This window comes from Hypomesus transpacificus, chromosome 24 (genome assembly GCF_021917145.1).
Source record: "Hypomesus transpacificus isolate Combined female chromosome 24, fHypTra1, whole genome shotgun sequence".
Classification (NCBI taxonomy): Eukaryota; Metazoa; Chordata; class Actinopteri; order Osmeriformes; family Osmeridae; genus Hypomesus; species Hypomesus transpacificus.
In genome coordinates this window covers 853,985-868,173 of record NC_061083.1, presented here as the reverse complement: position 1 = coordinate 868,173, position 14,189 = coordinate 853,985, and the positions used below count along the sequence as shown (strand labels likewise).

Genomic DNA, 14,189 nt, shown 5'->3' with positions numbered 1-14,189 from the left:
TCCCTAACAGTTTTATATAGGCGAACTTTATCAGAGCTTGGGAAAAGGGCACCTACGACATGATTTTAAAATTGTATTGGACGTTATAATGAATAACTAGCTAGCTAGCAATCTTACTGAGAAGATGTAAAGCTAGCTACAGTAACTACTGTACCTATTCGATTCTGGATTTAAATCCGACCATAGACGAAATAGCCTAGGTATTTGGACGGCCTGCCTTCCCAACGAATTGGTTTGGAATCATGGCGAGAGGATGCAGTTTCCTGTAAGTTTAGAGTACTTTTTTGGTGAGGGAAGCATCACCCAAATTAGGGTACTTCAGACCGATTAATAACATTATTATATTAATGAAACTTGTATTTTCACTAAATAAATAGGGTGCTCGTAGAAGGAGTAGATTTTCTACTGCAATTCCAATATCTTTTTTTTTTGCATAGATTTAGAAGTAGCTTAGTTTGTGCTCACAACTTCTTTCTTACTATTTTTCTCCCCCAGATCTGTTTTAAGTTGTTGGTGATCAGGATGATTGACGTGCGAGCGTGGGCAGAATATGTGGTAGAGTGGGCGGCCAAAGACCCGTACGGCTTCCTGACCACCGTCATTTTGGCTCTGACCCCACTCTTCATCGCCAGTGCCCTGCTGTCCTGGAAACTGGCCAAGATGATTGAGGCGCGCGACCGTGAACAGAAAAAGAAGCAGAAACGTCAGGAAAACATTGCTAAGGCCAAGCGGGCCAAGAAAGACTGAGCCGATGGATGGGAGGGAGGGATGAAAGATGAGAGATGGCAGCTACCACGCTCCGTGTTCTCCTCTCCCTCCCCAGCGCAGGCCCACTGCCTCTGTCTTACCCAAGGATCGGAGGCAGGATGTGGGCCCCACCTTGGAGCCTTGCAGCACTGGGAGGGCCAGCATCCAGCCTGGGCAGAGGCTAAACCTGCAGGACTCTTGCCAGCTAGAGGACAGTGAACATCTTGATCCACAATAAGGATCTGCTGTCTGGCTGGTGTGATGGTGCAGTACCTTGCATTCCATTTATATCAAATCTTCTGATTTCAATACATAAGCATACCACGGTTTGAATGATTTTGCTTTAATTTAAGTTACTAATGAGCGGCTTTTATTTTTATTAAGTTGTTTATGAAAAATGTGTTTGAGATCTGGAGAAGTTTAACACACCAACCACATAATGCCAAGGCTGGGCAAACCATGGGGTTTTCACCACACACATGATTTCCAATTTATTCTCTCTGCTTAATAAACAGTTCTGTTTGAAAACGTGTCACCTCACAAGTGGGTCTGAGGAATATGATATGTATAGGACAATTATGACATCATGACATGCAGAAGATATTTATTTTACATCAGCTGCCTCGGAACATAACGTACTCCCCCCTCATTGGCAGTTTCATTTGCAATCCACATTATACTGATCACTTTAGTAAGACCAGCTACAGTATTGCCTACACAAGACCTGATTTTACCATGGCTAAGATTATTAAATCTTATATAATTCCATAACTATGACATTTATGAAGGGTGTTTCATTATATTTCTCAGTTTTTCATATAACCCAGAGAAAGTAATAGATAAGTCAAGCGAACTGCACCAATAATCGGCAGCAACACAGCAACTTGTGACAGAGGAATCTCGTACTGGTTAACGACATGAAGCCCATCTGAGCTCCCAGCAGCATTTCTTCACTCAAGTGACTAAGGAGCAAATGTAGCAGTTTTACTCCAACTCCAGTCCACAACCGAGTTCTCACACATTGGAGCATAGGTGTGCACGTGTCATCCTGAACACACAATATCCCACAGTGTGTTATGCATGGTCTACTTCTTGGCGTTGGGTGTCCAGGACCCGGGCTGAAACGTGTTGGCCGTGCTGACAGGCTCCTGACTGACCTCCTCCCGGCCGAAGCTGGTGGCTGCGGCGTGACCTCTGACCTGGGTCTGGGCGGGAGCGGCCACCAGGCCTTCCTCGTACTCCTTCGCTCTCAGGAGCTGCTCCCTCTTATCTACCTCCCTGGCCTTGTCCTTGATATTCTCCCTGTAGCACTGGTTCTTATACAGCTCCTGAAATAGACAAACAGACAGGATTTGATCGTGATTGGTTGAATATTTGATAGTTATACAATACCATGTACAGAGCTACAATGTACTGTTGGAGACTGAAGGAGTGAACAAACACACTGGAATGGCAGACGTTTGCCAACCTCTAGCAAGCCCCAACACTAGTGTCCAGTTCTGTCATTGTTTACTGGCACAGACAGCTAGGGAGGGAGGGCTGGACGAGTTGCTGTTATGTGCTGGCAGGACGAAAGCACTGGAAAGGAGAGAGGGGGGACCATGGCCAATAAGCCTTGCTCGGGGAGGGCGACAAACATACTGAGCTGCTTTTCCAGTCTGCTAATGACAGGATTTAATCCAATCAATTCATGTCGACTTGGACAGGGACGAGTGGAAGTGACAAGGGGGCAAGGTAATGTGCAGGGGGAGTGTCATTTGGCCGTGCCACCACAGTCCAGCTGTTGATGGTTGCGACTGGGCAGACAGACAGGAGGCATGAAAATTGGAAGAGAATGTTCTGGCAACCGTAAGGTAGAGATGGCATTGGCCACTGGCCTGCAGAGCAGCGAACGCTGCCTAAGCCTGAGTATTTGCCTTCCAAGGGCTTTCCCATAGCAGCATTTCACTAGAAAATAATCCCCCATTCTCCTGCTGCAAAAAGCAATAAACACAGTAAGGGATGGAGGAGAACTGTACCCTCTCCAAGGCTAGACCCAGACACTCGCATTGAAACCCCATTGAAACCCCATTTCTCTTCTCCCACAGAGAGAATAACTCCTATCCAAAGTGGAAGACCGATGTAGTAAGAAAAAAGAATCCTTGTTGCATGATGGCTTCGGTTCACCATCACACTTCAGCTCAGGTTTATTTTAACACCTGTCCCCCAAAGTTGCTGCTTCGGTTAGAGACTGCGAGAGACATCAAATCAAAGGGATTCTCTGAGCTTCCCTCCCCTGAACTCAGTCCCCCAGAGCCCCCCAACACTCAGCAGGGCGGGAGGAGGGGAGAGAAGGAGGGGGGGGGGGGGGTACCTCGATAGATGGGGGCTGCTTCCGTCTGCCTCGGATCCAAGCTGGAAGAGAGAGAGGGATAAGTTAGACTACGCAACCCACATACGTGCACACAGTACATTCACTAACAAGACCAGCTGTCTCATTTTATAGGAAGTGATAGCATGCAGTAACCTACATACAGTACACATACAACCATCAACCATGGAAGCAAACAATGTCAAATTAGCTGGCTTCAGAATACATATAACAACTAGCATAGGTGGCCTATCGATTTAAATGCGTGTCCATGTTTGGAATTGTCCTCATGAATGCCTATATGGGGTCTTATTGCTGGTCATCGACACACGCACACGCACGCACACGCACACACACACGCGCGCTTGACTCTGATCTGTTAATAAAGCAGAGAGGGAATTTCACAACCTCTTCGCCCGCCCCATTCTTAGACAAGCGTACTCTCTCACTCTCGCTCGCTCGCTGTCTTTCTCTCTGTTTCTCTCCTTCGTTTGCGTAATCTCCTTTCTTTTATTTTGGCAGAGCGGGCTGTGGAACAGGCTTGAGGAGCCAGAGAGAGGGAGAAAGGAAGAGGGAGAAAGAGAAACAGCGAGAGAGATTTCCCAGCTCTCCCTCTTGCATACAGGGATTGAGGCCTCTTTTATCCCTCATTTGCATCCTGATGAAAATGCATGAGGAATGGGGAGAGGCAGGAGGCATGCTTTAAGGTGGATAAAGCAAGTCAGAGACAGAGAACAGTTTGTTTCCAAGTTGTAGGGGGGGGGGGGAGAAAAGAGAAACACAATTTTTTGTCTTAACATTGGCAGGGGTTGTCTTTGATGAACTCATGAATAGATTCGTGAGCTTAATCTCAGCAGAACAGGATTCCATGGCTTTGACATCACATCATGGACTTCTACATGCTAGTCCTCTTTTGAAGGCCTTTTTTGTGTGTGCACCGTGGTTGATCAGTGTAAAATGTGTTGTATGGAAGCCTGGAGCATGCATTTAGTATAGTCAACGGCTGATGTTATGGAAGCCTAGCCTCAGAAACAGAGCAAAAGAGAAGCCTTACCATCCCACTCGGACGGTATGCTGCCTTCCAGATACTCAAACTCTGTTGGGTTAGACGCCACCACCATCCGCTTGGCTCGAACCATTCTTCCTAGGGACAACAATGAAAGAGAGATGCTTATAACAATGTACACGTATGTACGTACACACACACACACACACACACACACACACACAACAGGGTGACAGTGCTCTGACAGGCCATGGGTGATTACCTCGTGGCCCTCAGGCCTTCTTTCTTAGATCTCTCTTCTAAGAGAGGGTCTAAATCTGGGCTAAGCCTTTATGTAAATCAGGCTCCGTAACCCACCAACCACAGCCCCACTCACTGGCAACCTCCACCAATGGCAACCCTCTGCTAACAATGCCCTCCAAATCAACGTCAAACCGTGCAGGAGACAAAAGAGGTCAGATATCACAGGGAACACAGGAGGCACGAGCTGCATTGAATATTAAACACACTCTCTCTCGCTCGCTCTCTCCCAGTCTGTGTAGAGAAACAGTGGCGCTAGCTAGCTAGCTAGCTAACTAACTAGCCTGACAGCAAAGCCCCAACCAATTATTTTGTCAGAATCTGCTGATTAAACAATTTCAACTGGCACAATGACACAGACTTGGACCGAGGAAGAGATGGGGGGGAGCACAAAGAAAGTGAGAGATTAAGAGACGGAAAAGGGGGACAAAAAAAAAACCTCCCCTGCAAGACTCCCCCAATCTGATGCCCAACCCATCCTCACACTGTGTGCCTTCAAGTGTGTGTGTGTGTGTGTGTATGTGGGGAGGGGGGGGGGGGTGTACGGCGAGCAGAACTGAGTGTAATGGATAGGCAGTGTAAAGCACGCTCCAGAACACAGACAATCAGTCAAGATTCCATCGCCATCGCCTTCCAGCTGACTGGACATAGACAAATGGACTGAGAGCTCCTCAGACTGGGGACAGACTCACACAGACCTTGATCTCAGTCCACTGACACTAGATACATATGGCATGTGAATGCTTGGAAGCAGTACCACTGTACCTCATCCAAGAGATATATAAATCAGGTCAGTTAATTAGGCTACCAGCCCCCCTCCACTACAGCTTTAACTAACCAATTTCACTCCATAGGCTCCTGTTATTCCTATAGAGGCCTCATTCTATAGTGGGAAGTTACTAATCCCACTGTACCCCCGATGTGCTAGCTGAATGTACTCTGTAGCCTAATTGTTTCATTTGTTTACATGTGCGCCTGCCTATTCCTTGACTTCACTGAAAACCCTCAGGACACTGAAAAACTGCACAAACAAACATAACAGAGCTCTCTCTAAAACAGTAACGACAATACATCAAATCAGGTAAACTAATTATGAAGTGGTGTTATCCAGATTTGTACCAGGGTGTGAGTTGAGTATGAATATTTTTTTTAATCTACTTAGACTTAATGTTTCACTAACAAGCAGAGCGAGAGACAGAAAGTGCCTGCTCTTCTCTTCCTCGTTCTCCTCCACTAGCTAGACTACATCCCTTGCTTTCCAACGCGGCTGTTCTCTTGTCTTGCCACTTTTGCATTGCAGGCATGACTAAATCCTTACTCCATGGCTTTTATCCTTGGATTTGAATAACAAATATGTACATACATTTATGAAAGGGGTGCAGTCTTCCTACTGCATAAACACAGGGGAGGAACATGTCTGTTTGTCTGGGAGGGTCAAGAACAAATGCATGTTAGTGTGTTCAAATAAATAAAAAGTCCTAAACCAAGTCTAAACCTAAATTTACTAACATTTAGTCTTATGACAATAAGTTTCCTGTAGTTGGGTGTGCCTGCCTTTGGCAAGGCACAACCACAGCTCTGAATTTTTTATTTTTTATTTTTTTTTAACACCACTGCACCGTTTTCTCTCATTTTAAATAAAGTTGGGATGGACAATTTTGAGTGAGGAACAGAAGGGTCAAATTTGCAGTGGCCTCTTAAATTTTACCCTTCTGTTCCCCACTCAAAATTGTCCTTCTCAACTTAAAAAAAAATATATATACAAAAAGTGTTTTGGGGGGCTTATTTTTAGTTTAGAGATGGTACTGTTTGAATCGTGATTCCAGCTAAGATACTGGCAGTGACGACATTGTTGAAATCAGTTAGTCTCAAAGGGGGTTCTTTATGAATGAGATGCAATATGAGTAAATGCTTAAAAATATATAATAACATATCACTAGGAGGAAAAAACTTTAGGGGAAGTTTAAATCATAATACCTATTTTTACACACACGATTTCCCAATTTCTTCGTTTTGATGCAACTGTGAGGCTGCCACACAGCCTTTCACCATTCCCTCTTGCCTAAGGGGAATGAGAAGAGAACCCTGTTTCATTCTGCACTTCACTCTTAGTATTTCGAAGTGTAAATGAGCAGCTACAAATGTATGCTTTTTTAGGGCTGTCCCCACTCAGTCGACTGGTCGATTTTCTGGTCGATATGCTCTTGGTTGACTAAGATTTTTTAGTCGAGCTGCCGTATGGCAGTGTGAGATCTGATTCCCGCTTGTGTCATCATTGCTGAATTCATGAAATGTTCTACAGAAATGGTAGACTATTATTTAAGACAAATAAAGCAACTCTAAAATTATATAATTTAAAAGAAAAGGCGTTACCGTTTTCCCTTTTGTTAATCTGCGCTGTGTTTTGATATTTTGCACACGGCACGAGCACAAATGGCTGCAGAAGTACAAACTCTGCCATAGCCTACTTTGTCTGTGTTATTAGTCATAATGGCAAAGAAATCTGTGGTATGGCAGCAGTTCATTAAAGTACATTTAAATTTACAAACAACGGTTTCTTTTTCATAGTTCGACATCATCTTCTACGTAAATTCAGGCAGTGGAGGCAGTTTTTTTGGGTGTGAAAAAAGTTTGGTTAGTCGATTTTCAGACGTTTTAGTCGAGTCTTGGTCGACCAAAGAAAATCTCAGTCGGGGACAGCCTATGCTTTTTAACCTATGCAATCTTCATAAATACAAAGTCTGCATACTTCAAATATACAGAAATTTCAGTTGTAAAATGTAGTAAAAATCGTCCCATCTACATCCGACCTAAGCGCACCTCACAATTTCCTTTCTTACTTTCTTTTACAGAAACAATTTGAACGATCTACGAAAAATTACGAAGGTAGAACAGCCAGTTAGCCTCTGTAAATATTTTAACAACCAGCATTGTTGAAAGACAATGGCCCTGCTTTGGAGAAAACATTGCTTAACGTAATAACGCAAATACGTTAATCTTAAAACCTAGCCTGTCAAATCAAGAATCTTAGTATGTCAAACACGACGGAGCTACATCTACCTCACTGTTCAGAACTGATCCCCTCTTTCTATCTGTTCCTGTTGGCCCCTTCCTCTGCTGCTTCTCCAAGACCTGGTGACCCTTGAATAGTGTGTGTGTGTGTGTATGTGTGTGTGTGGGGGAGGAATCTCTATATCAGTGGGACCCTTATGACAGGCCAGCCTTCCCCTCACTCACCAAGAGGGCTCACACATACACATTCTCTCTCTCATGCACACACACACACATGCATACACACTCACATGCGTGCACACACAGACACACTCTCTCTCTCTGTCTCTCTCTCTCACACACACAGCTAGCTAAACACCCAGATTAACCTGGGGGATCAGTGCGAGGACGCTGCCTCTCACCATGAAGGACAAACGCAGCGCAGCCGAGGAGAGGGGGGAGGGGCCACCGGCAGGAAGATGAAATCCCACCTCATGCATATTTATGAGCCATCTCACCTGTCTGCACACGATTCATCTGTGAGCCTGCTATGAGACCGGGGGTGTAGGAGGGGGAGGGAAGCGGATGAGAGGTTGCCATGGCAGCCAGAGCGGGAGCCAATCAGAGTGCAGGGGGGAAAGCACTCCCCGCCCCTGCTCTGAAGGATGATGTGCTCTCGGAGGGTGCTCTTTGAACCCTGAACAAACCCTGTAAGAGCGCCATCACCTGCCTAAACACCTTGACCCATGCCTTAAAGCACACCTCCCCTACTCACAGCCCTGGGTCCCAGGTGAGGTGGGCTGAGGTCAACCTGCTACATTTTGATCCCCCACAATGTCACTCATGGCAATTGGCCAATCCGTCTGTCTGTGTATCTGTCTCCAGACTAAAGTCTTTGATCCTGACCCATCTGAGCTATAGGGAGAAAGGTGTTGAGATGACTAGGGATGGGGTGTGGAGAAATAGCTACCAGAACGCAGGGACTGATAAAAAGAAAGACTAGGGTAGGTAGGTGTAGACAGTAGTAGGACTAGGACAGTCGTAGCTCTTACAGTCAGGTGTACAGTAACAGACCACAGCCAAATCAAGATGGAGTGGTCATGTAAGCAGCAGTGATACAGGCAGCGGGCACCACGGACACCGTCTCCATGACCCCCCCCCCCCCCACCCCACCCCAAACACACACTCACACGCCGACAAGGAATGTGAGGGAGCCGTAACCATGGAAACCAGCTAGCCCCGGCAATGGGATGAGGTTTGAAGAAAAGAAAAATGGCCAGACGTTGTTTTCGCATCAGTGGTGAGTGGAAGAATATTGGCTCGCTTTCAGAAGAGCAAGAACACCACAGTAATGCCCTTCCATCCCTCCCTCTACCCCCCCCCCCCCCCCCTCACACATGACATTCATAGACCATGAACAGTAGACATGCTCTAATAGGAGCACAGGAAGGGTTGCATGCAAAGTCAAGATAAGAAATGTGGTTTCTAAGCGGTCACAATCTTTCAGTATATTTTAAGGTCGGGTATAACACCATACAGTACACCAATGGACGTTGTACCCTATACTAACTAACCGTCTAGTGTAGGAGCGTGGTTCGAGCTCTATGCGTGTCTATGAGAGAGAGAAAGTCTAGAAGGAAGCTTGGTTCTTTGTCCGGCTTTTGCACAGAGCCTTAGTGCTGGAGCTGTTTGCCCTACAGCCCCCCACCCCCAGCCCCCCAACCCCAGCCTCCCCCCCAGTGAAACATGTCCCTGCACTAAGCTGAGCTGTCCACCCCTTTTATTCACCTCCATCACACCTGACAACCCCTCTCTCATTCTCCCCCTCTCTGTTACCTCCCTCCACTTTTACCATCCAGCCCTCTCCCTCGCTCTCCCCGTCTGTCTGTCTCTGTTACTTCAGCCGCCCCCCCCCCCCCCCTTCTCTCCACCTGCTCATTTTGCCCCCTTTCACTGTCAAAATCCCCCTCCGTCACTTTCACGCTCTTCCCCCACGCTATAATTTCTCCTCTCTCTCTCACTCTGTCTCTCTCTCTGTCTGTCAGTTCCCTCGTTTCTCTTCCCTCTTGCTCCGTTCTGTCAGAACCCCCCCCCCCCCCCTCGTTCTCTGTGTCTTATCTCTCTTTCTCTCTGCTTCGATCTCTCCCTCCGTCTCAGCACCCGAATGCTTTATGAAAATACTCTGAATTCAATCAGCGAAGCCAGATTGAGGCTCTGTCTGTCTGTCTGTCTGCCCTGACAGACTTCAGACAGACTGGGTGTCAAAGCCGGCAAGCATCTAAAACAGAGAGATGAGAAGACATCGTACAATGAATCACCAAGCTGGAAAAGACTAGCTCTAAAAGAGCCTTATTTGTTTACTGCTCTCCGCCCCCCCCCCCCCCCCCCCCACCCCCCCCCCACCACAAACAGACTGTCCATCTCTGCTGTCTGGGAAAATTACAGGCGAGGAGAGGAATGCCCAATCAGATTTGTTTCAGAGGAACAGACTAGGGGGAGTAAGCCTTGGTTGTGAAGAACAATTTTGTTGTCTTAAAAAAATAAAAAATTCAAATGTTTTCTGCATCCTGTTTTACAGCACATTGAGCACCGTCCTTCTTGACAAAGTCAAAAACTGCATCAGAATAGTGGTCGATGGGATGGATGTTGGCTTGCTTAATTCCTTTTTAATATGTTTAATGGGGAGCCAGACTACTCTGGGGTTCCTAAAGAAGTCCATTCAGCCGTTAACGTGTAGGAGGACCGGCTTAATCGCTTTGCAGAATGGGTAAACAACCTTCATCTCGATGCCATGCATGGCAAAGCTGCTAATCAATTAAGATGATTTACAGTGAAGCGGGTCCTGGCCATAGGCCTTCATGATAAACACACTGGCTAGGACTGTGGAGAGAGAGAGTGACTGCATCTTCATCTCACCCAGGGGACAACTTGTGGCAGAATAAACAGCCATTTGGACCCCAGACTCTCTCTCCCTTCCCGTCTCTGCAGTGACTCCTTCCTCGGAAACATTTGTGGCTTGAATGAACGCTCTGATGACACGCAGCCATCTGTTGTTGTGTTAGCCAAGTGTGCCGCTAAGGCATGGAGTGTGTGGAGCGTTCACAAGCGCTAGGCCATCTCTGTCACTTCCGCGCGCACACACACAGTCCTCCCCATTTCCCTCCTACACCAGTCACCCAACCTGAAAAGGCAGAACAGAGGCCTTTTCAGTTTTCACTTCATAGAACAGAGCTCACGAGTCACAAACACAAAGGGAGGAAGGTTGTGATAGGAGGGACAGTGAGGAGGCTCCACTCTTCCCCACTGTGCATGCAGCACCTTGGAAGAACCTTCCAGATCCCTTCAAATCCCCACACAGCGAAGGTACCGATAGATTAAAACGGCGTGGCGTTCGCACGCTGCTTAAATGAACAGCGGCTAAAAATACATCCTTTTCACGGCAACATGAAAGGAAACTGCCTTTCCCCTGTCCAGTATTGAGCCGCCATTGATTCCAAGACAAAGGCTATACCTCCTCAAAGAGGTAAGGAAAAATAGCAATCATACAGGCAATTATTTTCAAATGTGCCTGCAGCGGCCGATAATGTCAACTATCCTCCCTTCCTAAATAAAGGGAGGGAGTCATCAAAGCAGCAGTCCTGCCATTAAGACGAATGGGCCGATCCCCAGAAAGCTTTTCTTTCATGCGGGCAGCATGACAAGGCGTCTCATGCGGTGTAATGCTAGGCCAGGAAGGGAACAGTATAGATTCTCCATTCTTCTTGTGTGGATTCAGAGCTGAGGGCTTGAAGCAATGGACCAGTAGGATAGCCTCGTTCTTCTGTTGCATATGAATGTGGAATACATCACTTGCTACTTCAGGTCTGGCCTGTTGCAGCAGGCTAAAAACAGGTCTGAAGGAGGTATCAGTCTGGTTTATCAGGGCAGAGGAGAGAGGGTCTGTAGTCTGCTGATATACAATGTTGTAAAGGATCCTAGGGAGGTACCTTAAGCAGTACTACTGCATCACAGGTGCGCCACAGAATCAACACCGGACGCCACATATTGTGTTGTGTTTAAACACTGTTTAGGTTAAAACACGCAGCATATTCGTTCAGCTGCATTTCCTTTCCCTGGTCTCTCCTGCTCTCACATACAGACACACAGTCACAACGTCAGCACACGTGACGTTAGCAACGATGTATACATACGCCGTTCTAGTAAGACAGACAGCTATATCAGCTAGCCTTCAGCATTTGTGCCGTAGCTAAAGGTCTAGGAAAGTTGAGGCTACTTTTTTCTAGGTACCTACGAACATGTGTAAATCGAAGGTTCCCCTTCGTTCTTTTGGTGAGCAGTCTCAGGAGCCCTAGCTACTTACCCGGCGTCAACGAGCCAACCAGTTAAATAGTTATTTAGCACTAGCGTTGCTACCTGCATATGCAGAAATTAATAGTTTGTTGTTGATTTTGTAAAGGTGTGAATCATTTTGGATGAATATTTAATATAATAAAATTCTGTGTGACAAATTATTAACGAAGGAATTATTTTGACCCCCTCCCCCTGCCACAAATGGCTTTCTAATATGTGGGAAACACTGGTCACTTTCTGTTTTAGTCCAGACACTGTTGGCTGGCATCAGAGGGCCATATAGAGGAAGAAGTACAGAACCACAGACATAGGGATAAGCAGACATTTTCAAATCATTAGAAACCCCATAACAACTGATTTGGTTCTATTCCAACCAACCTATTCCGACGTCAACAACGTAAACGAGCATGCGACTTTTACTTACGCCCCAGTTCACCCGTCAGCCGCCGGTCAACGCAACAGAAAACAGGATGGACAGAACACAAGGGGACAGACAAATGATGAAGTGGAAGAGTAGTGGAAGGAAGGGGAGAAAGAGGTAAAATGGTTGAGAGAGAGGGTGATATATATATATATATATATATATATATATATATAAAGAGAGAGACAGAGGGAGAGAGAGAGCATGAAGGGAGATACTCTTCACTTCTTCACTTCTGACGTAAGACGCCCTGCAGTAGAAGCCCCAGGCCCTAGGCCCACGCTTGGCCTTATCGGTTTAAGATCAAAAAGAGCCTGCTTTAGCAAGACATATGGACTGAATAATACATCCACTTTATTTCCATCAGGATGGAGTGAGCAAAAGAAAGAGAAGAATGTACATGTGAGAGAGAGTGAGAGTAAAATGTACTGCAGGTGTTGTCTGTCAGGAATATAAAAGTGGACAAAATAAGAGAGATAAAAGTGAAGGGAGCCCATAGGCTGTGTAGGAGCGACACCTCTACAGGGACAGCACTGGCTGGCTAACAGAGGCCTGTGTGGTAGCCAATGCTCAGCCTAAAGCAGAGCTCTGATGTCTCGTTTGAATAGCCTGACAGCCACAGGCCACGCAGTAGCCTGAGATGAATTATACATACGAGGTGGGTCCCTGCAAACTGCTGAGAAAAGCCAAAAGTGCAAAGTCAAGTTCAGAAAACAAAATCAGCCTTTGGTCTCACTAGATATGGGCCTACGCTGGGATGAAAACCACATAAAAAATGGTACGTTGAGAGAGGGAGGGTAAAAAGTTTAGCCGGAGTAAATAGTCTCGACCCCTGACCCCCTCTTGTATTCTGGGTCCCAGCCTCAACCCCTGACCCCCATCCTGTAGTCTGGGTCCCAGGCTGGGATGGCTAATAATGCATAATTATAAAGGCATTATTAGCCATCGAACGGATACAACGTATTCCTTCGTTGATGAGTAACACTCAACGGCCTCCATTTGTCTAATCACCTGTCACCTTAGCACAGGAGATGTGGAACGAAACTTAAGGATTTGTCTTTTAACGTGGATAATGACAGCTAAAGCCATGTGAAGGGCACCACCTAGACGTCTGGTCTTGGATTAGCCTGCCGACAGATTGCAAGCCCTAGTTTATGAATTACATCTTGCTGATATCTCAAATATGTCAGCTAGGAGAGTTGACCTGAATATGAAAATCCACACTTAAGTCTCTTATTTTGACTGAAAGGAATATTCTGGACCCAAATATTATTACACATAGTTGAAATTGTGGACGTTTACGTGATTTGCTTTTGTCACGAACTCCATCTAGCGGTGTACTTAACACACTACAACATAACTATAAACACGGCAATGTTTATAATTCCAAACAATTAGAGCTAATTTTCACACGAACAAATTCAACAAATGCATCAATACCAGTACAATTTGTTAGCCATAATGTTGAATTAATATCCTTGAAACAGACCGCGAAAACATAATGTAGTTGTGCGGTCAACGTAGCCTAGTTTACATAGCCATGACATCTAGAACTGCACATAATGTTACGTATTATTTATAATATTAAAGCCTGCAGTATAGGCTGACTAAAAGACAAGTAAGTAGGTCAAATCAACCAGGAGATTGGATAGGTCAGGGTCGGTCAGCGTTTCTATAACACGCAAGGCAGCTTGCTAACGTTATTTAACTACCTGCAAGCTAATATTTACTTACCCATCCAAGTTTTTTGTTCGGGTATCACGTAGTACTTATTCCCTAAATGGTCTGTACCAACATGTTCTTTCACCATACCGAACGTCCGCCGTAATAAACCCGCGAACCTGCTCATACTTTGAAAGGACAGATGTCAGTGTTCTGTTGCTTGATCGTTGTTGTGATCCTCCTCTTCCACTTCACATGAATCGCGCACGAACTTGTATGCTACTGTCTGAGGTGAACACTAAGAGCACAGCCGTTCCAGCAGCAAAGTACATTTTTATTGGAGAAGGGAGTTCAAGCAACCA

General features: G+C 45.9%; 2 protein-coding genes across 2 annotated transcripts; one reads left to right on the top strand and one right to left on the bottom strand.

Annotated features, from left to right (window-relative positions):
• Window positions 1-496: 496 nt before the first annotated feature.
• On the top strand, window positions 497-1,275 carry smim15 (small integral membrane protein 15). Its single transcript, XM_047048659.1, has one exon. The coding sequence runs from the start codon at window positions 523-525 to the stop codon at window positions 745-747; it is 225 nt and encodes a 74-aa protein (XP_046904615.1). The 5' UTR covers window positions 497-522; the 3' UTR covers window positions 748-1,275.
• Window positions 1,276-1,326: 51 nt separating this feature from the next.
• ndufaf2 (NADH:ubiquinone oxidoreductase complex assembly factor 2) lies at window positions 1,327-14,133 on the bottom strand. Its single transcript, XM_047048658.1, has 4 exons — window positions 13,900-14,133; window positions 4,152-4,241; window positions 3,101-3,141; window positions 1,327-2,075 (listed from the first exon to the last, which is right to left on the bottom strand). Exons 1-4 carry the CDS (start codon window positions 14,012-14,014, stop codon window positions 1,833-1,835), a joined length of 489 nt encoding a protein of 162 aa, XP_046904614.1. The 5' UTR covers window positions 14,015-14,133; the 3' UTR covers window positions 1,327-1,832.
• Window positions 14,134-14,189: the final 56 nt, after the last annotated feature.